A 26,933-nucleotide genomic window follows, 5' to 3' on the forward strand; every position below is an offset into this window, starting at 1 on the left:
GGCCTCAACGTCTTTTTTTCTAACCCTTTTGGCCCTAAAAATAAATGGATGGGGGTTAGTGTTAGGGGCCAAAAGGGTTAGAAAAAAAGACGTTGGAGACTCAGATGTTAAAAGATTCTTTTTTTGGGCTAAAAGAGTAAAAGTGATATAACCACATGGCCAAAATCGTAATTTACTCGTTCATAAATAAAGTCTTATAATAGTGTTATATTTGTAAAGTAGAAGTACCAAAATGAAAAAAAAAAACATATCATTAGTACAAGCCAAAAAGTGAATAATGAAATTTGTTTTCAACTCCTACTAACTTCCATAACGGCAACCAGCTTCTGTTAGACAATTATCTGCCACGTGTCATCTGAGCTTCCACTGACCTAAGATAAACCGGATCACTGATTCTCAAGTTACATATAAAAGGCTAATTATCTTCATTCTTGTTAGATTTTAAAGCAAATAAAAAAAAAATAGCAAAATCTAAAATCTTGTAGTGTTTGTGTGAGAAAGATGGATCATGCTGCGGAGGCTATGAAGACGGATTTGATGACGATAACTCGGTTTGTGTTGAATGAGCAATCGAAACATCCTGAGTCGCGTGGTGATTTTAGTATTTTGCTTAGTCACATTGTTCTTGGTTGCAAGTTTGTTTGTGCTGCTGTTAATAAGGTCATCTTATTTTCTTACGTTTAAGATTTTTATAATCCATTGACGTTTTGATCGTATGATGTTTTGCTTCATGTTGTACTTGGCGTTTGATTTGAACTCGTCGAGCTTGATTTATGTGATGGAAGTTTGTTAATAGGTTTTTGTTTTTTTTTTGAGAAATTGATCAATTTATGTCGTTTTGCTTAGTGATGGTGTGCTATTGGGGTTACACAATCTGTAAAACTTGACACGAACCTAATAACATGTAATTGGGGGGCTTAGGTTTAGATTAAATGGGTTCGAGGCAGTATAGGGTTGAACTTGTGCTATGGACACATTTAGCTAAATGGGTGGTGTTTGTGTCTCCTAGTGGATTTGTGGGCCGGCCATATAACCAATTTATTAACTCTTTCAAAAAAAAAAATAATATGTTTTATGTAATAATTTAAACTATTTGGGTATTTTCAATACCAAGATTAAAAATATATATCTTTTTAAAATAAGTTGGCATAATTTAAAGATATATACTCAAAAAAATAGAAATAATATGAAAATTTAGAATTTTAACATATTGATATGAAAAAGAAGTAAATATATTTAAACCCATTTTTCTTGTGTCAAACAGGGCATGTTTGTGTGGGCCGGCCAGATAACCAATTTATTCACTCTTTTTTTAGAAGAAAAGGACGTGTTTTATGTAGTAACTTGAACTATTTGGGTATTTTTAATACCAAAATTAAAAAATCAAAAAGTTTAAAAATAAGTTGGCATAGTAAAAACATATATGCTTAAAAAAATAATATATAATTTCAGAACTTTAACGTATTAATATGAAAAGAAGTAAATATATATTTAAACCCATTTTTCTCGGGTTAGACTGGGCGTGTTTGTGTCGACCTGTGAATGCACATGTCGTATTCGGGTTCATATGTGTGACACGATTTTTAGGTTCATGTTCGTGTTTATTTATGAATATTCGTTTAGCAGACCTAGATGTGAAGAATGTCAAAAAAAAAAAAAAAGGCTGTTATTACTTATTATAATCTAAAGTTTGCTTGTGCAGGCAGGTTTAGCTAAACTCATTGGACTTGCTGGGGAGACCAATGTGCAGGCAAGTTAACAAAACAGAACACTCCTTAAATTAAAATTTGCAATTTCAACATCTTTACTTGTAAACGGGTCGACTTGGGTTGTGTATTATCTCAAACGGGCAGAGTCAAAAGTTAGCTAAAATGGGAACAGGTCAAATGGGCCGAGTCAAAAATTAGCTAAAATGGGAACAGGTCAAACGGGCCGAGCATGACAACTTGGTTGAAAGCAGGGGCGGCCCTGGGGATGGGCGGGGAGGACCACCGGCAAGGGCCCGTGATTCTGAGGGGCACGTTTTTTTAATTTCGATATATAAATTTGTTATAATTTTTTAGTTAGTATACCCGTACGGCCGTACAAACACCAAGATAGGCCCATTTACGAAACAATTCTTAAAGTTTAGAAGTAAGCCCATTAGATTTAGTTAGCCGAATACCCATTTGACTAGAAAAAATAATTCGAATACTATGATTTTGTCAACGGTTGTATAAAAAAAACTAGTTTACATTATATATTTCGTTTAAGGCCTAAGGGCACATTTTCTCGAGCTCGAACAGAGTATATGAATTCTCAAGGCCGGCCCTGGTTGAAAGTCGGCCAAAATACCTATTTCTCAGGCAATGTACACTTTTAACGCATACAACCTCTTAAAAAATTATTCATACAATTAGATTATCATAGTACTAACACATGTTAGATTTTCATAGTACTAACACATGAGTTATTAATTAAATTTGGCACCAAAGTCTTTACTAGTGTTCTACAATGTTATGTGCATGTTCTGGTTTCAGGGAGAAGAACAAAAGAAACTAGATGTTTTGTCAAATGAAGTTTTTGTGAAGGCATTGGTCAGCAGTGGCAGAACAGTAAGCATTTGTATATATTCTTTATCTTCATATTTTTACACTTTTCGTTATTTAACCGCTTCGATCACCTTTTTCCAGTGCATACTTGTTTCCGAAGAGGACGAGGAAGCGATTTTTGTAGAACCATCCAAACGCGGAAAGTGAGACAAAAAAATAAGGAAAATTGGTTTTTAATAAACCAACCTTTGTCCCGTTGGTAAATAATAATCTTACCTACGTAATTGGTATACAATAATCCTACCTATCAACATGTTGGTACTCAATGAACTTTCGTTAATTTTTTTTAACTGAAGTTAGTTTTTAAGTTTTATTTATTACACAAACAGTCCCTGTAGTTGTTTTACAGTACACATATGTATACATAAAATTTAATTACATGGCTCTTGACGTTTTTTTGTTTTACAAAATAGTTAAAACTAGTAAATTACAACTACAGGGACTGTTTGTGTAATAAATAAAACTTAAAAACTAACTTCAGTTAAAAAAAATTAACGGAAGTTCATTAAGAACCAACATGTTGATAGTTAGGATTATTGTATACCAATTACGTAGGTAAGATTATTATTTACCAACGGGATAAAGGTTGGTTTATTAAAAACCAATTTTCCAAAAAATAAATATCGTTTTTGAATCATAATCTCCATTCTCTCTTTTGTTATATATTTCAAGAAATTATACGCAAATTATGCAGGTATTGCGTTGTTTTCGACCCTTTGGATGGATCTTCCAACATTGACTGTGGTGTTTCCATAGGGACTGTATGACAACTTATACTCATCTAAACTATTTCACTTTTGTTGTGTATATATTATAAAAAAAATTACTTACATATAATTAAAGTTCTTCAAGATAGCTTGATTTTGCAGCATGATAAATTGAATTTCTTTTATCTAGATTTTTGGGGTCTACATGTTAAAAGACGGTGATGAGTCGCGTTTGGAAGATGTACTTCAGCCCGGAAAGAATATGCTGGCTGCTGGATACTGCATGTATGGTAGCTCTTGCACGGTGAGAATAATCTCGTTTCTAGAAATGGAAAATGGGCGGGTCAGGTCACGGGTAAAAATGATAATCTTTTGGTTATAGGGTGACACAAAACACTTATTTTCGATAAAAAGGTTTATTATTTTTTTTGGATAACTTGTGTGTGACATATGATTATAGAAGTTATATTAACATTCAAGAATTTTTTAATAGCTTTTTTGGATAACTTGTGTGTGACATATGATTATAGAAGTTATATTATTTCATTAACATTCAAGAATTTTTAATAGAATTGTTCAGGTGGTTTTATGTATTAACAATGTAGAGTAGGTGGAATGTCTACCCACTCGTCCCATTTTTTTTACGAATAAAAACGTATTAAATATGATTACAAAAGTTATATTATTTAAATATTACTCAAAACTTTTTGAATAAAGTTATCTAGGAGGTTATGTGCATAAAAATACATTGTGGGTGATTGTTAACTCGTTTTCTTTTAACTAATTATTTTTTTTTAATTTTATTTTGTGGGTGATTGTTAACCTGTCTTCTTTTAGCTAAGTTTTATCTTCTTAATATTATTTGATCCGTTTGATTTGTTAGTTATATATAAAATGTATCATGAATTGTCTACCTTTTTTTCGTGGTCAAGGAAGAATTTCGTTCAACACGTGTTTTGTAAATTTTGGATTAATCTGATTGTTTTCTAGGATTAGATTTTGTTAATTATATTACTCTTGATATATTATTCTTTTTCAGTTTGTGTTAAGCACTGGATCTGGTTTGAATGGATTTACTCTTGATCCATCTCTAGGAGAGTTTATACTCACCCACCCTGACATTAAGGTAAGCCCTTTATCATCCTTGACTCCTTGTTCGTTCAATGAAACATGCCGTAACAAGATATGATGGAAGTTAGAAAGAGGGCGGGATAGACAGTTACATAACCGCCTTATGCATTACATTTACAACAAAATGTACAAATGTTTATGCGGTTCTCGTATATATGAAATGAATCTCTCTTTGGATGTCATATTTACATGTATATTTTACATTGCATATGTTCATTTTTGTTTATTTTTTTTTAAGTTAACACCTTCTTATACAGATCCCAAAGAAAGGAAAGATTTATTCTGTTAATGAAGGAAATGCTAAGAACTGGGATGGTCCCACTGCAAAGTATGTTCATCATGTTATGTCCTTATCAATTGGTGTTTTTTTATGACAAGTTATTTTATAATTAATTATTTATTATTTTTTGATCTTTAGGTTTGTGGAAAAATGCAAGTTCCCAAAGGATGGTTCACCAGCTAAATCTCTAAGATATATTGGAAGGTAACTTGATTATTCTTTCTTTCTTTTTTTTTTTTTTGTATTTTTAGCAGAAAATCGCGATTAATATCAATGTAATTTCGCTTCATATGGTCACCAGACTTCTAAAATGGTTACCAAAAGTCTAAAATCATTATGCTTTAAATGTATATTTTTTGCTTGTGAACACAAGATTTATGTCATTGTTCTGAATTCTGCATCATAAAATGTTCTGATTACAACTATGAATACTATTATGTTCATATTCTTCTCAACTTCAAATCACTTAAATGGACGAGGGAATGGAATGGACGAGGTAATGGAATGAATGAGGTAATGGAATGTATCATTACCATTCCATGTCTTGTTTGGTTACCATGTGAGAATGAAATGAATCATTACTTTGTGTTGTTTGGTAGAAAGAATAGACGAAGGAATAAAATTGGTGGTGAGTGACGGCAGTCGGTGGTGGTGGATGGTGATAGGTGGCGTTTGGAATGGTGGTCGGAGGTGGTGGCAACAGAGGTGGGGTGGTGGTTAGGGCGGAGGTAGGTGACGACGACGACAATGGTGGTAGGTGACGTCGATGGTGGTGGTCGGTGGTGGAGGTGGGTGGCGGGTGACGGCGGAGGTAGGGGTGGGTGGCGGCTGTGGCAGGGGTGGTGGTGGGTGACAACGGGGGCGGGGGTGGTGGCGGTGACAACAGGGCGGAGGTGTCGTGTGACGGCGGAGGTGAATGACGGTGGTGGGTTATTAAAAATGATAATAATAACAATAATGGTAAAAAAATTAATAAAATAATAATAATAATAATATATTTGTTCCATTCCTTGAAGGAATGGAAAAAAAACACCACATTACAAAGGAATAAAAATTGTTATATTTGGAAGGTTTACATTCCTTGTGGAATGCCCCATTCCATTACCACATAATAACCAAACATGTTTTTTCATTCCATCGGAATGATCCATTCTATTCCGCCTTCTATTCATTCATACCAAACGCTACCTTATGATTTAAGACTTTTTTTTTCCATTTATGATGTTTTTATTTAACAAATAATCTCATGTTTTCTTATTATCTGTTGTAGTATGGTTGCCGATGTTCATCGTACCTTACTCTATGGGGGTGTGTTTTTGTACCCTGCTGATAAGAAAAGCCCAAGTGGAAAACTAAGGTACATATATACATATAATCATAATTTGTACAAATGTATATATATCTAGTTACTTCACTATGGTTTGTTTTGCCGCTTAATCTAAAGAGAAATTCTCGAAAATAAACATTATTGAAATCCACTTATACGTTACGTCGCACAACATTACACCTCTATGGCCACAAATCACAAAACATAATTTCGTGCATCCTCGTTAGCGTATATCATAATTGTTTGAAAAAAAAAGTAGATACGTGAAAACATGGGAAAAAGTAGATATTTGAAAAAAAAAAGCGCATATAAATTAAAAAAGAAAAAAAGTTAGGAGTTAGTCGCGTGTGTACAGTTCAAGCCTTGAGGCATACTTGAACATAACGTCAAGTACTCGAGTATTTCATGACTATAGAGGTAAAAACTTGTGAATATACCGCGATGTAAAAAAAATGATTATCGTTGCGCATATAAATGTTTATAAAAACAGGGTTCTTTATGAAGTGTTTCCTATGTCATTCTTGATGGAACAAGCTGGAGGGCAGTCATTTACTGGAAAAGAAAGGGTAATTAAAATTTAATCTGGCATTTATTAAACATAAAATGACATAAATATTAATTAGTTTTATTGGCAGGCTCTTGATTTGGTCCCAAAGAAGATACATGAAAGATCTCCAATATTCCTGGGAAGCTATGATGATGTAGAAGAAATCAAGGCCCTGTATGCAGCTGAAGAGAAGGCATAGTAAAATTTACCTCATATCCATGTTGTTCACAATACCATGCTACTTTACTGGAGTATATTTGTAATATAAAAACTGCTTTGAATGGTTAAATAATATATTTATTTTTCAAAAAAATAATTTAAATTCCAACTGTTAATTTCGTTACTAAATTATCTTCAGAGCTTTTGTCTTTATTTTATTTTAAATTTAAATACTAGGTTATTAGACCCGTGTATTACACGGGTTGGTTTAATGATAGAAATTATATAATTTTAGTAACTAGTGTTAAGCCCCCCGCGTTGCGGGGCGGGGAGCGTAAAACCGTGGTAGGGGCCGTAAACCCGTGCTAACCGGACGCCGACAAAAATCAGGAAAACGCGTAAAAAAACAAATTTCTAATACCAAATGACTCACATGACGTAAAACATAGACAATGTCAAATATATATCAGCTTTATTGAAGTTTATGGGCTATATGATAACTTTATCAAAGGTTAGGGTAGAAAAGTAATCTGGTTAATAAAAAAGACAAAAAGTAGAATATGATTAAACATCAAAACATAGAAGTGTACATAAAATAAGCACCCAACTCATTTTCGAAAAAAAGTTTACATCGAAACATTGTTACTATATCGAGTGTTTGTATTGTACCAACACCATTGCGAACCGAATCGGTATCGACTAAATATCTGACGTAACAACTATAAAAATGACATTGATACCGGTACCAGTTAAGATAGTATTGATATCGTTGTTATTCGATCAAAATCGGTTTGGTTCGTCAAGACACAAGTAGACACGTCAAGAAATCTATAATAACAAATATCGATACAGATACCAGTAATGATGTTGTTCAAATGTTATCGGTGAGGCTCGCCACGGTAATTAAAAAATATCATTATACTTGACATGTCCGCCTTTGATGAATAACGTAAATAAAAATAAAAGCATGTGTCATTATTTTACTAAAATAACGGAATCACAACTTAGTTTTTTTGAGGCATCCTTTTTTTAAGTCCTTTTAAGCTCCAAAAGTCCTTCTGAAAAGGAATCCCAAACATGCCCATTACTTGCATCATTTTCATTATAATTATGACAATTACTAAAATAAAGAATGGTCTCATCTAAAAAATTTACTATTGCCACAAATAAATGTATATCATATTACAGAGTGAGTGAATTGTAACAGAAGAGAAGCAATGGTAATAGCATTTGACATATTTTTTCTTCATATATCTACCAAATGTGTACATTAGAATGTTAAATTTCTACCAAAAGGGCAAACTGTGCATTAAAACCCTTGATCGGTTTTCGTGCAACTCACCTAATTTCCCCAAATTTCCTCAACACCACCTTCAATTTCTTGCTATTCTCTGGTGAAATGGGGAGCAAATGAATGAAAGTGAGGATGGCTCTGGGGTATCATTTATGTGTTTATGTGCCAACGGTACCGCCATCATATAGATTTTTCGTCGACGGTGAAATGGGGAATAAATGAAGCGCCGGAGCCTCTCCCTCCAGCGACTGCTCATAAGCCGTGATTCGGTTGATGGGTTTTCACCCTGCTGCTGCTTGTGACTATTGTCGGTTTCTAGGTTATGCATTCGGGTTGGATCGACAGGGTTTGTTGAATTTCGTCCGTTATGTTTGGCGAAGTGAGGAGACCCGTCCGAGGCCATGGTTGGGTCCTCTTCCATCACAGTACATACTTCTTGAGTTCTCTCTTCTGTGTTTCTTTCTCACTCTAATTTCTAGGTGAATAAGCAAAGTAAGGGATTCTAGATGATGACAAAGTGAGGAAGTAAAGTTGTTAGACGCCGTTAATGTCATTTCCGTTAAAACACTATTGTTCAGTTATGTTTGAAATTAATACATATATATGAATGTTTGTATAAGTTTACATAACTAAAATTTTACTTTGGGCAATGCCACATAAAGTTGGCCATGTGTAAAGACTGGCTCTTTTCGAAACAAACCAACCTTACATAATGAATATCTTTGATTTTTATTTATTGTAATGGCAAAACAGGAAGTTGTCTTCTTTCAATATAACCTAACCGGAGTCATTTTGTCTGACGATAGTAATTGAAATCTAGGGATAAACCTTCGAGCGCCAATTTTACTTCCAAATAAGATTTGTGCCTCAATAACACGATCGCCATTCATAGGACCTGTAGTCGAGTTCCATTGCATAAACCATATTTTTTTTATCAATGTTTCTTAAGGCTTTCAGTAGTGGGGCGGCATAGTTGGGCGGTATGCCCTCATAGCGCCGGTATAGCGCCGGCACACCGCCCCCCGGGGCGCCATCAATCGATTTTTTGGAGGTGGCGTGATAATTTTCGCGGCGCCATGCATTTGGTTTGTGTTCTCTCCACTCTCACATAGATATATACATACATATATATATGTATAATTTAAGGGTTTATTAAATAATTGGGTAATGATGAGGTAGGGGCGTTATGACTACGGGCTTAAAATGCATAAGGCCCCATAACGCCCACACGCTGACGTGGAGTGCCACATGTCGCATAACGCCCCTTTGAGGGCTTTATGACTACACATGGCCTAATAATGTTGGAACATCAACCTTTAGTAATGATTTATATTTTGGCAAGCCTAAAAGTCTAAGTCCATTAGGCCATGTGTAGTCATAAATCCCCTTGGTGGGCATTATGCGACATGTGGCGGAAAAGTTAATGAGGAGGCTTTATGGGGAGGTTATATCACAAGAGGGTGTAGTCATAAAGCCTCATACCCATCACTACTTAATTATTAATTTTCCATTTTTTTTCATTTAATCTCTAATTTATTAAAAAAAAGTTTTATAAATTTATAAAAAACATTACAATATTTAATAAAAACATTACAATATTTAATAAAAACATTACAATTAAAAAACAATACATTTAATCTTCGTCTTCATCACCGTTGTCTCCTTCTTCATCTTCGTTTTCTCCGTCATTCAAACCTACATCTTCAAAGTTCCCAACTTCAAATTCGTCTACTTCTTCTTCCTCGGAGTCTTGTTTGACGTAGCCATCGTGTCGAATTGGGCGAATCGCCCAAGCATGCTCGACCAAATCCACCTTTAACGCGTTATGTATTTCCTTAGAACGCAATAGTTGAGCATTTAAGATTATCTCTACCATTGTTGCTTGCGTTCCTTCAACGACCTCTTCTGGAAAATAGTTTTAACATATTGCTTTTGTCTTCTATAATCATATTATGCATTATGATGCAAGCATACATGACCAATCGAATTTTTTCCTTATTCCACATACGACAAGGATTTCTAATAAAATGTCATCGTTGTTGAAGAACCCCAAAACACCTCTCGATGTCCTTTCGCGAAGACTTTTGTAGTTTTTTAAAATATTGCCTTTTCACATCTAGCGTTTCAGAAAACGTTTTCACAATATTTGCATACTCCGGGTATATACCATCGCCCAAATAGTATCCATGCTCGTAGTCATTCCCATTTGCATGAAACCCGACTTTCGGTATCGTGCCAGAAAATGTAACCCTCTAGCAATGGTGAACACTCGAAGGTATTAATGTCGTTCATACACCCGGCGAGACCAAAGAAAGCCGACCAAACCCAAAGGTCGTATGACGCAACCACTTATAAAACCAACGTTGGTCATTTCTGGTCACCGCGTGTATGTTGACCTCTCCATGCGGTTGGACAATTATACCAACGCCATTGACGACATTCCAAACTACCAATCATGTCGGGTATTCCATGTTTTTCTAAATGCACCTCGTATATTTGTTGAAGGTCGTTCCAAGTCAGATTTCTCAAGTAACGTTTTCCATATAACTGGCATATACCTAAAAATCTAAAATTTTATATAACCGTATTTTATTTGTATTGTACTTTAAAATAAAATTAAATATATAAGAATGAGTAAAAATATACCTAAGCAGAAATGTTCCATGCTATCGCGTGTTGTTTTCTCCCCAATCTTCAAATACTCGTCGTTGATGTCGTACGTGTTTCCGTAGGCGAGTATACGTAACGCGGAAGTTACCTTTTGAATTGAGGTGAATCCTAGATATCCTCTCACATCCATTCTTTGCTTGAAGTAGTCATACTTAGCTTCCAAATCATCATTAATATGCAAAAATAACCTTTGGCTCATCCTAAACCGACGCCTAAAAACATCGGGTCGTGAACCGGTGTCGGATCAAAATAATTTTTCATCAAACGCTCGTTTGCGGCTTCACGGTCTCGCAAAATAAAAGTGCGCCTCAAAATGAGGTGTGGAGGAGAACGGCTAACGTGTTGCATGGCTTGAATCATGAGGGAACATGCACTCGTAACTGCTTCTTCCTCCTCCGCGATTTCTTCGGATGAAAAAAATCTTCGGTAAAGATCGGTGAACGAATCTTCCGATGAAGACGAGCCCATTATAGAAGTATTATTTTTGTAAGAATGTGGGATTAATGGGTGTTTTTGAGATTTGATTGAGTGTAAAATGTTAAAGATTAAGTGGATATATATATAGAAATTTTAGGGAATTTTTTTTATTGAATATGACCATTGCTACAGTCGGATTTTTTGAACCACTCAATTCTCCAGTGCTTTAATTTTCACGGGGATTGAATTTTAAGCACCCATAGTGCCGGCCATAGTGGTGTGGCGCGTCGCTATGGGGCGCCATGGCTCACTTTCTCGCGACATACCACCCCATTACCGGCGGGGGGGGGGGGGGTGGGGGGCTAAGGACATCCGATGAATATAAATTTGCATGAAGATACTCTGACTCTGATAAACTATCAGAACTTAGATATTCTTTTTCTTCGCCAGGAAATAGTGTAAGCAAATGATCATTAACTCCTGTACAACATCATGTGTATGTACAAGAATTTTAGGATGCATAAAGTCAATAAGAGAAGAAATATGATCAGAGGGATCAGTATAAAGACCCTCTAGTATGTTTATAATATTTTTCTATAGAATTTTGTCTGCTTCCCAACCCCAAGAAAAAGTATTATGAAATCTTTATGATGTGTTATATTAGTTATAAAGTTATTATAATAATGGATAAACAATTAAGTTAGAGATAAATAATAATTCTTTTATAATAATTAATTAATGAATAAAAAGATTTCGAGTTTGGTATATCCAGATTATTGAACTAATTTAAAATTAACATATTAAAAAAATAAAATGTTCGTTTGCTTAAGAGTAGAAATTAAATCAAAATGAATCAAAAGAATTATGGTTTCAATATAAGATAAGAAGAGCCAAAGAATAAAAGTATTTGCTTAACCGATAACATTAAATATACTAAACCGGTTTTTAAGCATATCTTATTATTTTTTATTATAGTAATTTGAAAATCTCTATACTAATAAATAAAAATAAAGTACACATGGATGATTTTTAGGCTTTCTTTTTTAATTATTACCACTTGTCATTTATTAGGGCTATTTTTGTCACGTGTCATGTTGTGAGTATTCCTACATTTTATTAACCATTTTATTTATTCTTGATTAATAATTATTAATAATAATTAATAATTAATAATTGATGGTTGATTGATTGATTTAGTTGATTTTAAAATTTTAGTAAGAAATATTTTTTCTTCAAAAAATTTAGGTATTTTGTAAACGTGGTCAACATTTAGATTTAATTAATTCATTTACTGCAGGTAAATTATAAAGCAGTTGTAATTACCTAAATTCAATTATGCATATCTTTAAATGCGTATCTCAAGGTATTATGATGCATGCAAGTATTGTAGTAATACTCTTAGTTGAAAAATCATTAGTTCATTACAATCTTGATCACTTAAGTGTGAGATATTGGGTTCAAGTCTTACGATAAACAAGATATTCGTTGTTAAAAAACAACATATGTAGTGTTTTTTTTCAAAAGGGTGTAGTGATTTGGTGGCGATAACCATGGAGTCCCCATATTTAACAAGGAAGAAGATAGGATGGTTAGGGGATTTTTTAGTATTTCTTTATTTTTTTTTATAAAAGAACCCATTTTGATAAATACTTTTGAAACAAGTCATTTTGATAAATAACTTTGTCAACTACACCCTTTTAAAAAAACAAAACCTCGTCAAATATACACCAAAGTTGTATAGTATAACTCGGTAATATTATAGGTATACTTGAGACTAATAAAATAATTAAAAAAATGCAAGTGAGGTGCTTGAAAAATAGGTGAAGGTATACTTTTATACTTTTTTTAAATTTTATTTAATTGTTTTTCAAAGATATACTTTTAGAAACATACTTTATAAGTAACAAAGTTTTTTTTACATGGGGGTTATAAAAGATTGCTTCTTGATGAGTTTAGCCAGCTATATATTGTATTTTATATAAATAGGCATTTAAATTTTATGATATATTATTATATCTTTTATTTTACCATTATTACATGTAACAATATGTAATTTTGGTGATGAGATGTTTGGTAACAATATGTAATTTCGGTGATGAGATGTTTGGTAAAAAAAATTGAATTACAGTGTTTTTAATGTACAACCCCGTGTAATACACGGGTTTCTAACCTAGTAATAAATAAATAATAGATATTTTAAACATAAAGTATGCAAATCCAATTGAGGAATGAGACTATGTGACATTATTTGGAATACTTTATTATAAGTTAGATAAATAAACAAACGCTTATTCTTACCTAAAATTTTGTTTAAAATTATTTATAGAAAAACAAATATTTATTATTGTTTTGGTTAAAAATCACACAAGGATTATGCAACCAAACTCTTTGTAAACGGGGAATGATGCTTGGTATGATGAACAAAGATAAGGATCACTTAAATGAAAATTGCACAAGTGACACAAGGATTTATACGAGGAAAAAGCCCTTGATCAGTGAATGATCTCCGGCATAAAAAACCTCGGGTGATGGAAACTACCGATCACCAAACTTCAATATAACAAACAATGTTTACAACTTTGGATGGTAACGAGCTAGGTACAAGGATCACTATAGTATCGTATGCTAGAGCGTGTGAGAAATGTGTTGTGTCTTCTGAATGCTGTAGAGTGCCATTTATATAAGCGTGTGTGGTTGAATTTTAGGCAAGTCACCTAACTACTAGCTCGTTACCCCTTTAGAAATAGAAGTAAATTTAGCCTAACTAATTGCCCGTAATTTGTGCTAAGTTTCCATATTCTCCACAACGTCTATTTCCGGTGATGTATGTGCGAGATTTACGTGAAAGATTCCTTAATAACGTTGCCAAGACCAGGTCCAACTCGTAATCCCTGCAAAACAACATTAAATTCAAAGAGAACAATCGTTAGTATGAGGATCCTTAGGATGATCCATGATCCTGATCCTGAAGCTCTTCTGAGGATCACTATCTGCCAAAGAAACAAGGATCACTCGTTAGGATATCATGTAAGGATCACAGGTCATTAAAATCCTGCCCTAACAATTATTATCTAGTTTTTTTTTTTAAACTATTATCCCTTATTATTGTTATTATTATTATTATTATTATTATTATTATTATTATTCTTATTATATTTAATATGAGAAATAAATAGGAAATTAAGTTGAGAAAACACAGGAAATGACACATGTTCAAATTTTTTTTTTTCATTTATTAATATAGAAAGATTTAGTAAAATTGGCATTTTAAACCTACAAATAATGTGCATCATATCTATATTTCTTCTGCATTAAATTTAAGTTTAGTTTGTGGGTAGTTTTTAAGTTGTTTTACTATTTGTTTTTATTATATACATATATGTAGTACTATATAAAAATTTTGAGGAGACAACAATGTAATTTAAATTTAATTTTAAAACCCTTAAAAACAATGTTGTTTTATTTGGTACAACTGTTAATGCATATATCTAGTTAAAAGGTGTTAGTTTTGTTGTTTCACTGTAAATAATTTTAAAAATGATAACCATACAAAAATGAGTTCATTGAACAGAGAAGTGGATCATGTGTAGTTATAAAAATGTCAAAGACAACCAATTGTAGCATAACAAAAGGCATTATCCCGTTGCATAGTGAGGATGTATCCGCTAGTAATTATATATACATACATTCATAATGATAATTTTTATATATAATATAACGTAATATATGTTATTTTAGCTTTGTTTATATCATAATTTTACATATAAATAATTATTCTATGTTTGATATATAATATTAGATAATAATTATGTAAATAAGATGCTTGTTTAGGCTCACAACCTTGTCAAGCTCGATATATAAAGGTTGGTCTCGCTTGCTTAAATGCGCTTCACTGTAAGCTTGTGCTTAAGCTTTTACTGTCTCGGCTTAATTCCAACTTTTAAGGATCAATCTTTAATAGGTAATGAGCGACTTGGCTTGTTTACACGGTTATATGTATGTATCCTAAAATATTCAAGATTCATTTGCATAACGAATGTCATAGATCCAGTGATTGTTGACCAAATGAATGACTCTTGCATGCTTCTATTTATACATTTGGGCCAGGGCCTTGGCTAAATGGATATATTTTATATCATTACAGAATACAGAACTTCACATGGGCCTATCGAAACATAAATATTAACAATTGGGCCTATCAGCTCGGGCTTGGAGTTTAGTTACCATTTTAGAGGTAAGCTAATTAATTGCTAGTTGTAGAATGTAGACTACGTTTCCTTTTAATGGTTCACTTTCATAGTTTTCACTAATGCAAACATGATATTTTTATTATTATCTTCTTCTTATTATTACAAGTAGAAAAGAAAAACTAAAAAACCAAAAGAAATCCCAATCTCAAGTAAATATAAGCATCATATAACTCTTGCATAGGATTTATCATCATTAAATTAAATTAATTTAAATTCAAATGATGCTTCTTAAACTTCCATAAAATCAGTAAGGGCATTGGGTGTCGTCTCGTTTTCCTCATATTTCCCCGTGTGACATATCAGTGCCACAAAAGCTTTTTTTAGTTTTCCTCAGATTGCGAAGTGTCTCCTCAGTTTACCCCAAAACTACATTACTTTAATTTAATTTAAACTTTGTGTCTCCTCAGTTTACCCCAAAACTAAATTACTTTAATTTAATTTAAACTTTAAAACAAATCATATATTTAATGTTCTAAATATAAATTACATAAAAGATACATAAACCAACTAAAGCAAACCAAATTTCAATATATTTTAGTTATAATAGTTTTAGGTAGTTTTAAAATTAAAACAAATATACTAAGTTAAAAACTAAAATCAAATTATAAAAGTTTAAAAGAAAAAAACATTCACAAAATTTATGAGTTTTTTTTTAAAGAAAAGAAAAAATATATTAAAAGTAGTTTTAAAATTAAAACAAACTCTAAGGTTTATTAAAAAAAATAAAAATCAAATTATACAAGTTTAAAAGAAAAAAACATTCATATATTTATGGGTTTTTTTTACATATATATATGTTTATATATATATATTAAAGGTTTTTTTTTCTTGCAAATTAATGAGTCACTGGAAAAAAAAAAAAAGAAAGACAAACAAACCCACACACACACAAATATATACACATTGAAAATTAAAAAAAAAACCCTAACAATCTTCCCCGTAATTCGGTGAGGGGTCCCCAATTCCTGGAAAAATTCTTCAAAACTGGGAGGGGGGATGCCTCCCCCGGTTCCCACACCTTGTGCCCTAAGTGTTACACATGACCGACATATGAGGAGTTATGCGCAAGTGCAATATCTCGACAAATGTATACAATGCAAATTGGCTCGACTTAGTTTGGCTCGATTTTAAAGGAAAAATTAATACATTAGTATAAAAACATTTCAAAAGAACATATCCAAAATAAGTTCAACTTAATACATTACAAGCCAAAATTAAATACAACACATAGTAAGTTCCGAATTACAACAAAATACAATATTACTTCATTAGCATGTTAATCAACCTTCAAATATGTCATAGATATGATTCAAATTACACTCCTAAATACATGTAAATAATAATCATTTTCTTGTAATATTTTATAATGTATATAACAATAAAATATATTACAAGTAAAATAATTCGAGCTAAGCTGAGCAGAGCTACCAAGCATGCCAAATTGAGCCACTAAGCGAGTCAAACCAAGCCAATCTGGCCCGTTACGAGCCGAGCTGAGCTAGCCTCACTTTCTAACTGAGGCGAGCTGGCTCGGCTCCGTTTCATATCGAGACATACCGAGTGAACTTTTCCAAACTAAATTCGAGCGAGCTTCGACCAAGCTCCGAGTCACGACCTTTTTGGACAACCCTAACTACAAAAGGGACAACAATCACAATACGTTTTTTAACTGTGTCACAGTACATTTTTTAACGACCACATGAAGTAATAGTTTTTATTCATTAATATTATTATTACTAAGTTAAAAAACTCGTGTATTATACAGAATAAAAAAGGAAAATATTAAAGGTTAGTAATGAATATTTAGAAATTATTAACGATATTTTGAGCAAAATATATTTAAAAAAAATTAAAAGTAAAATAATAAATACTGAAAATCTTACAATATGTATCATTACCGATGTTAGCAACTTTGGATGAACATGAAGATTGAACTTTTGCTCTTTAAGACATATCCTTGTATGTTGAGACTGTATACTGAAGGTATTACAAAATCGTAATGATTTTTTAAAAAATGAAATACAAATAATAGAGGGATTGAATTATCAAAAGAAATCCACATGACATGTTTTAAGCACCCCTTTTAAGTTTTGGGCAAATAAAGGTGGCCTAATATTTTATGAAACCATTAATATTTTTAACAATAAAAATTGACAATCATATTATTTACATTTATAATTGGGAAATTTATTTTCGTTAAAGATATTGTTTAATTTCTTTTTTAATTTTTGTTATTACCGAAAATAATGATAATTTCAAAAACAAAAATTAGCTTATAAATTAATAACCAAATTATATTTATCGGTAACAAATCAATTGCGAAATTTACTTTCATTAAATTTAATTTTTAATTTGCATTTTTTATTTTTAATATTATCGAAAATAAACATGTTTTAAAAATCAACTATTACCTATAAAATTGGAAATCGGTTTAATATCAAAATTTTCTTACCTTTTAAAACATTTTGGAACTTTATATTTTAATATTATTTTTTGATATACATGCCTTTGCCTTGCTACGTTTGAAATGTAAAAAAAGAAATTCAACCACATCATGACACTTGTTCAATATCAGGTTATTCTTATTTTCCCTAGACTTAAAAAACACTGCTTAAAACATATCATGTGAACAAAATTACTAAAAACATGTTATATAAATAATAATTTTTATTTATTAGGTACGAGACAAATGTTCTAAAATTTGTACGTTATAATTAGTTGATGCCCTGCCTGCGTTGTGGGGCGATGGCCGAATAATTCTCAATCAATTAAAAAAACACTACTATAATTTTGCTAGGAAAAAAAACTAAAACGATATTTTTCGGATTAGGGCAAAACTGTAATTTTTCAGGATTAATGAGCGAGTGTTAGGCGGCTCCTTGACACGGAAAAAAAAAATAAATCGAGTCAACCAATTAAAAAAATGTTTTCTACTTTTGCTAAAAAAAAGTAAAACGATTGGGAAAACGTAATTTTTAACTGAGGGCGAAATCATAATTCTAATTCAGGGATAAAATCGTAAATTAAATGGGCCAATGGGGGAGTGCCAGGAATCTGCCGACATGACTGTCATTTTACATTGGGAGCGAAATTGTAGTTTCACCAGGAAAACAAACAAAAACGATGGAGAAAATGGAAATATAAGTTGAGGACAAAATCGTAACTTGGCTGTGAGATAACTTTGAACCGAGGGCAAAATTGGAATTTTTAGTTGGGAGCAAAAGCGTTAATTTATTTTTAAGTGGGGGTAAAAACATAACTTTGAACTGATGGTAAAATCGTAATTATAAGGAAAAAAAACTAATGGCAAAACTGTAAATTGAAACGGGGCAAAGACGTAATTTTTAACCGGGGGCAAAATTGAATTTTTTAGTTGGGAGTAAAAGCGTAAATTTATTTTTAAATGGAGGCAAAAACATAATTTTGAATTGATGGCAAAATCATAATTTAAAAGGGGATAAAATCGTAAATTTGTTAGACCAATAGAGGAGTGTCAAACAGCTGCCTGTCACTGTTCACCCTATCGCCCATTTAACCCAATAGAAGGCAATCACTATTTAACCCAATAGAATGCAAGCATTGTTACCGGCCATGGGTTTTGTAGATGTTGAATGAATGAATATAATTTGAAGAAGTCAAATTATATAAAAGGGTAATAAAGTAAATAAATCGAAAATTCAAACTGATCCTTATCCGGGTGCGGGTCCGGACTTAACATATTGTGAAATGGACGTAAATTGAAATAAAGAGACCAAGTGACGCTCAAGTGGGCCATTTTCCATACTCCAAATTACAATATTACCCATGTTTAACCTATCAACCTTCACTTTCATCATTTAAAGAAAAGTTCACATATTTTTATTTTTGTTATATAATAAATATATTTTCAGTTAGAATATTCAATATGAATTTTGGGTGATTGACCTTTTATACGTTGTAAACGTCGTATTTATGATCATCTTAAAAGTACATTATTGTATGCCTAAGAACGAAAGGATGATATTATCTTAGAATTGTCAATGTTTTATCCAAATAATTTGACAAAATAAATAAATATATAATCCTATTTTGCATCTAATAAAGAAATCTTTTGACCATATATATTTGATTCAATTTTGTTATACCGAAAATGATGTATTTGTGTTGAACGTCGGAAAATCAATATTTTTAAATATATAAAATTTGTCATTTTACCATTTCATATACTCAAGACTCAAACAAAGGGGTAATTTGGTTTAAAGAATAAAGCCATTGTTATTATTGCTATTCTTGTTACTATTAAAGTCAGATTAGGATCAAAGTAAAATTAGAGGAAGGGCACAAACGGATTATCTTATGTTTTGTTGACTTTTTCTCTTCACATGCAAGATGCATGGCAATTCTTTCATTATTTTAACACGTTCATAATTTTTTCGTACGATATTATTTTTTACAAAGAAACACACCATAATAATGAACGTATTTTTATCTTTGATTATGACTATGATATTGGCCTACGGGTGTTCATCGACTCGAATTTTCCGTTTAATTTTTATTCTTGCTTGAATTCGTATTGAATTCGAATTTGATTAAGAAGCAGTCAATTCGTTTAAGAACCAGTCAATTTGATTCGATTCGAATTCATATTCGAATTAAAATCCCAATCTAATTCGATTAAAAATTCGAATTCGGATAAATTCGAATAAAGTTGTTTTGATTCAAATTCAGTTAAATATGTAACAAATTCGTTTAAGTTAAAGGCTTGGTAAGGGGTTTGGAAATGGACTATTTTAATACTTAGAATAAATTTAGAGATTTATTTATACTTAGCCGAATAAAAGTTATATATGCGTTATATATAAAAATAATATATAAATATGTATAATTTTAATTCGGATTTCGAATCGAATCGATTTAAAATTATAAATTCGCATTCGATTTACTGGATTGGAATTGAATCAAATTCGAATTCTTGATAATTGAATCGAAGTAAATCAAATTTCGATTTTTTTGAATTTAAAACGAATTCTGAACATATTGCTATATACAAATATAATAAAAAAATTACATTTTTACTGGGTTTTTATGCATTGTGTTAAAAGTTCTGGTTATTGTGTTTTTCAACTGGGTTTTGGTTATTAATTTTTTTACTAGGGTTTCTATACATTGTGTTATTGTCATAACAATATTATTTTGGGTTCTTTTCATTGTGATTTTATTATCATAACCTATAACACAATGTATGACACAATGAAGATGGGTTTTTCTTTGCATTGTGTTAAAAGGTTTTGGTGATTGTGTTTTTCAACTAAGTTTTGGTCATTACGTTTTTATTAGGGTTTCTTTACATTGTGCTATTATCAAAATCTATAACACAATGTTATTTGGGTTTTGTCCATTATGTTTTTATTATTAGAACCTATAACACATTGAAGATGAGTTTTCTATACATTGTGTTTAATTTATAGGTCATTGTGTTTTTCAACTAGGTTCTAGTCATTATGCCTTTTACTAGGGTTTCTACACATTGTGTTATTATCAGAACTTATAGCACAAGGTTATTTTGGTTTTCATCCATTGTGTATTTATTATCAGAACCTATAACAAATTGTATGACACAATGAAGATGGTGTTTGGATATTATACACATTGTTTTATTAGTTTTGGTTATTGCGTTTTTTAACCGGGTGAGTTTTATATACGTTGTGTTATTAGGTTCTGATCATTGTGTTTAGTTTGTTATCCATTGTGTTTTAGTTTGTTTTTACATTGGGTTTTCTGGTTCTGCTGTCCATTGTGTTTAATCTACTATCTATTGTGTTTTAGTCTGTTGTTCATTGTGTTTTTAGTCTGTTGATTGTTGTTTTTTTTATCTAATGTCAGTTGTGGTTTTAGTTTAATTTCCATTGTGTTTTTATTTTAATACTCACTGTGTTTTACTTTATGTCCATTGTGTTTTATGCAACTAAGTTTTCATTTTTTTTCTTTTCAAAAGTATAACAATAGGATATGCATATCAAAAATAAAAAGACGCTTAATTTTTATGGTATAATTTTTTTTTTTGTAAAAATAAATGACGTATAAAAAAGTTACGGACATTTAAAACTGGGTAGGGGTAGCATTTGACTTGCATGTGCATATTCTTTTTTTCTTTTGGACAAAATTATCTTCACACTTGATCTCTCCTTGGACACTTGTCACTCTTGATGACTTCTTACTCTTCTTATACTATATCTTAAAAAAGTTAGGATATATATTATACATGTTTAAGTTAAGTACTATATATTAGGGTTCAAGTTCCCTATCACGTACGTATCTACCCGGATTTTTGGTCTACCATCACATAACGGTAAAAAGATTCAAGTTTGATGCATATAAAGATAGATATTTTAACATGTAGACACATTTATATTATGTGTCAAAGTTATACATTTTCTGATTTTCATACACATAATCTTTTAAAAGACAAATAACTTGTACACTAAACCCTTTGATTACATTCCATACAACATGTCTACATCCATCATTTCGAATACTATTGCTTAGATTAGCGTTTTATGGAACATGAAATAGTCATACATTGACTCGTAACCTAATCGATATAGCTAACGAAAAGTACTAGCGATTTATCTTCTATCATTATAATAATGTCCTCCCTAGTCCTTTGACACCAATCATGTGTAAATGAACAAACTAGAAAAGTGCTTTGACCCTTGGGTCCACCCATATGTGAAAGTGAAAGAACACATCAAATAAAGATACCATTGAGCAAGTAGAGAGAATATGTTAAAATTCCAAGTGTTCTGTCTTATCAGTTTTGTTACTTGATTGTCATGAACAAGATGAAAGACTTTTTTTTAACTAGATTTCTTACATATTTATCGACAGGTTGTTAAGAAATCAATTCGCCTTATAAGTGTCCAAAAGTGTACGTTTGCCAAGGAAAATAGCGAGACTACAATTCTCACTAGGCTAATCATTGTTCACCCTGATATGAACGTAAATACAAACGTGAAATACCCATACTTTACTAAATTTTCAGGTATTTTAATCAATCTGGCCGAGCCTAACAACACATTTCGTATCTGAAATCGCCATCAACTACCAACCTTTCTTCGATATCCAAGATCTTTTCAAATAGAGATACCATGTTAGGATATCATATCCTAATAATACTTATTTGTTATTTGTTCACCAATGGCATTTCATGCATCTCTCATTGTCTTTTAAGTGGGCTATCAATTAGAGATGATGTGGACCCATACCAATTAGTGATAATGCTCAATATTGGCATTTGAAGTGCCTACTTTCTAGTGTCTTTACACACAAAGGGTCCTACCTCATAGTGACCCAATATCATAACTATATATTACTACCACACCTACAATTTGCAACATCTCATTCTCAAAATTCCATGAATCAATATCGAAGCAAGAGCCGGTGTTAAGAGCAAATATGAATGAGTTTGCGTAAAAAGAGATCCCGAGGTGAAGAGGAACGGCCGTTATATAGTGGGGTTTTTGTACGATGCGGCAGAAAACAGACAATGGTAATCACGTAATATAATAATTTTGAATTTTTTTAAAAAAATTATTGCAATACCATACTCAAATCAAAATAATAATCGTTTTTATGATGTAATTTAAAAAAAAAATAACGTATAAAAAGTTATGGCCGTTTAAAAATAGTTGGATAGTTGGTTTAAAAGCCAACAATATGTTTTAAAGTATTGTATCATATGTTTTAAAAGTTATAGTTACATGTTTATGTTCCTTGTATATACTATATAAGTATAGATAGATATATAAATCTCACATTCCACACATCTCAAAAATCTATTTGATCTCAAATATTACATACGCAAGGATATTTTTGTTTGAGGTGATATTTTGATTGGTCAACATATACTTTACATAACATACATTGTACATAACACAATACAAAAATTAATAATAAAAAAAAATAACTTAAAAAACAACAAAAATAAATTAAAACAAGGGCCTCCTCCACACATGAATTATCGAATGCAACCACATAAATGGATAGTCTTCTACGCACGCGAAGTGTGTAACAAATGAATTATCACGGACCCATTTTGGGTCCATTCCTCAATTAATTTGTGAAGTTAAATGTATACCATACTTTGATGGTGATTGTTGTTAATAATACTAATTTAAATATAGTTCAAACAATTTTTCTTACTCATAATGCCTAAATATAAGAAGGTTCTTGAGCATGAACGGAGCACAAGATCTATGATTACAACCTAAATAGAATCATCTTTAGAACTACATAATATCTGAACCGGATTCGCAGTTGTGAGTTGTGACCCTTTGTGATACGTTTTAGCTAAAGACTATAGCATTGAACACCTTTTGCACCATACAACTTGGACAAAAGTTAAACCACATATCAATACCATAACCCTATGGTGTAGATTTGGGGGGGGGGGGGTAACATTATGGCCCACATCATGGCATAACCTTACGAGTCTTATAGCGTCATGTCAAATATTGTAGCATCTATGTAGTGCGCGGAGTGAATATCTAATGGGCCATACATCTTTATGATGACGGGTCGCTAATATTATTTCAAACAAATGTGACTTATTTTAGATGTTTAATACCAGTTAATCCTCAAAGATTAGAGAATGAGGGAGAGTTTCCTTACTCTTTAGGATTATAATGATCGAAATATGACATTATAGGCATGCATAATATTATGTGAGAAAACACCTATTTGTTTTAGGTTCTAACAACCTAGTAATGAGAACACTTGTGATGTCTTAACGACCTCGTGAAGAAAATTGCTAGTAGGTGAGAGGTCCTATTGTCATTCGATGAGTGACAATCTAGTAGATATAAATATGTTACAAGCAGTTATTCGAACAATTTTATGTATATCAGCCTCTTAATACAATTTAGAGTTATTGGTGTTTTATTCTAGTTGTCATTGGGGCTATAAACGAACTAAACGTTCAGCGAACAGTTTGTGAACTGTTCGGCGGGAAGTTTGTTTACGTTCGTTTCATAAATGAACGAATGTGAACAAAAATTCCGTTCGATTAGTTACATGAACGAACATGAACATATGCCTCGTTCGTTCAATCGTGTTCGTAAACATTTAGTAATGTGTTCGTGAACATAGTGATATTAAATTATTTATTAATAATAGAAAACTTGACCAATCAAATAGTCAACAAACCCGCACCCCTGTAACTTTAACCACGAACATGGTCATCTATCTCATAGTTATTAAAGGTGCTAGGCGCACTCAAGGCGCATAGGCCTTACCTGGGGCCTAGACGCAAGAAAAGCGAGGGCCTGAGAAAATAAAAGCGTACAACGGAAAAAATAAAAAAAATATTTTATATATTAGAAAATTAACACTATTCTTCAAATAAAATAAACTAAAGCTATTATATAACATTTAATATCATTTATTTAATACCAAAAGTTCTAAAATATTAATGTAAAAACGTATTTTTCGTTAGATAAAAGTAAAAATCTAGTTGGAATCTTGCCGGAATTTAGAGAATTTGTCTGGAAAGTCTCCAAAATCTAGAATCTTACGGGAATCTGCTCCGGAACCATTACCTAGAGAATTAAAGTGCAATTGTCTTGACTTAAGACGCAATTGTCTCGCCTCGCTTAAAAAATGGGACTAGACGCAAGAGGCGATAACTTTTAATAACTATGGTCTATCTCTAATGTATTGTTACCTAGAAAATAAAATAATTCAAATTTGAAATAGATAATAAAGTGATAAACCTATTTTTAATATAATCTCAAAGTGAATGTTGATTACTATAATTAGTAAAGCATGAAAATGGCAAAATATGTTACCTCATACATGGGTCACCCTCAATAATTGCTTTTACTCAAAGCCATATGATCATGACCCTCAAGCTTGTGGTTATGGTAACTTGAAGGGGTGAATGGTGGTTTGGGTCACAAAACAAAATTCTCTTAGGTGGGCTCCGCTTGAAAATTGACTTCAATTCATTACTCAATTGGATTGAAAGCAAAATATTATTTCGGGTATTATTACATTATTAGTTGATTGCGAAAAAAATATTATATAAAATGATATTATTCTGGATGTATCTTTCAGTATTATCAAGTTATTAAATGCATCATTGAATATTGTCACATTATTAAAGGTATGTTAAGATTTTCAAATGTTGAGTAATACCATTATCATGTCTTTTTGAAGTTAAAATCTTTCTCTCCTATAATTTAATATAAGAATGATATGAAAAAAAGATATAGAAGTTATAATTTAAGATAAGAATGGTATGAAAAAAAAAGATATAGACGTTTAAAAGCATATTATATAATATTAAGTAGTGAACTATGATAATCGTAATAAGCATTTGTAGTTTTGCACGTAGTGCTAATTAGATGTGGCGAGAGAGAAGAACATAATGATTATACGTTTACATAAATGTCTTGTGTATCTTAGTGAAAACAATAAGTATTTTTATGTATTCGAATCTAATCTAATAGTTCCTTACTTGAATTGTTTTGTATTCAATACATGTATATATAGGGTGAGAGTTATAGAACGAAATAAGAAAAATTTAAAGAATATATTATGTCTATAATATTTGATCGATTCAGATGATAAAACTACTTAATTTTCTTTTTGTTAGATTCATTATTTCATTTAGTAGTTACGTCTTCAAGATCATGTATATTTAGATAAAAATATACCATCTAAGTAACAAGATATGATTTTTTCTTCTTTTTTCTAACGGTAGTTGAGTCACAAGATCGGAGCATAACACGGCATCAGAGTATAAATATTCTACAGAGTACAATATTTCCCCCATCATATATAAATGTCAATAATTTTTTTATATGTGATTATCTTTTTTAAATTACACCATAAAATTCGACGTTTTTTATCTTTCCAACGAGTATATTATTGATATATTTAACAAAAAAAAAAGAACTGAGTTTTTATGGCGTTTTAAGCTGGATTTTATTGCGTTTTTCGAAGTGGGTGTTTTTATGGTTTTTTTTCAACTAGTTTTTTTATGGCGTTTTCCGAACTGAGTGTCTTTATGGCGTTTTCAACTGTGTTTTCATGGTTTTTTTTTTTTTTTTTTTTTTTTTTTTTTTTTTTTTTTTTCTGAACTGAGTGTTTTATGGCGTTTTCAACTGGGTATTTTAATGATGTTTTTCTGAATTGGGTATTTTATGGCGTTTTCATTTGAACACCCAGTTCATGTTTTTTTTTTTTTTTATTATTTCAAAAGTAGTATATTCGTTGGAAAGACAATAAAATACTCGATTTTATGGTGTAACTTAAAAAAAATAATCACGTATAAAAAAGTTACATGAGTTCAAAAAAAATAGTGGAATATGCATGTGACTTGTATGTGAGTGACATGTGCATGAATTTTTTGACAATATTACAATTAGTGTAAGTTAGCACCAATGCCACATGTCAACACCAAAATCGTTCTCACCGTTCTCACATTTATTGAATGGCAAGATGGTAAATACATAAAATTAATTTAAACTATTTTTTTAATTAAGGGTAATATTGTACTTTATCATTTGTCAGTTTTGGA

The 26,933-nt window shown here is 31.4% G+C and overlaps 1 protein-coding gene across 1 annotated transcript; it reads left to right on the forward strand.

Moving 5' to 3' along the window:
• The first annotated feature begins 408 nt into the window (after positions 1–408).
• LOC110942242 (fructose-1,6-bisphosphatase, cytosolic) lies at positions 409–6,918 on the forward strand. The gene is made up of 12 exons (XM_022183992.2): positions 409–660; positions 1,703–1,750; positions 2,520–2,594; positions 2,673–2,734; positions 3,286–3,352; positions 3,489–3,602; positions 4,338–4,424; positions 4,687–4,757; positions 4,848–4,913; positions 5,980–6,066; positions 6,527–6,602; positions 6,672–6,918. The coding sequence occupies exons 1-12, from the start codon at positions 502–504 to the stop codon at positions 6,780–6,782; spliced, it is 1,023 nt and encodes a 340-aa protein (XP_022039684.1). The 5' UTR covers positions 409–501; the 3' UTR covers positions 6,783–6,918.
• The last annotated feature ends 20,015 nt before the right edge of the window (positions 6,919–26,933 follow it).

Source organism: Helianthus annuus, chromosome 5, assembly GCF_002127325.2.
Source record: "Helianthus annuus cultivar XRQ/B chromosome 5, HanXRQr2.0-SUNRISE, whole genome shotgun sequence".
NCBI classification, from domain to species: domain Eukaryota; kingdom Viridiplantae; phylum Streptophyta; class Magnoliopsida; order Asterales; family Asteraceae; genus Helianthus; species Helianthus annuus.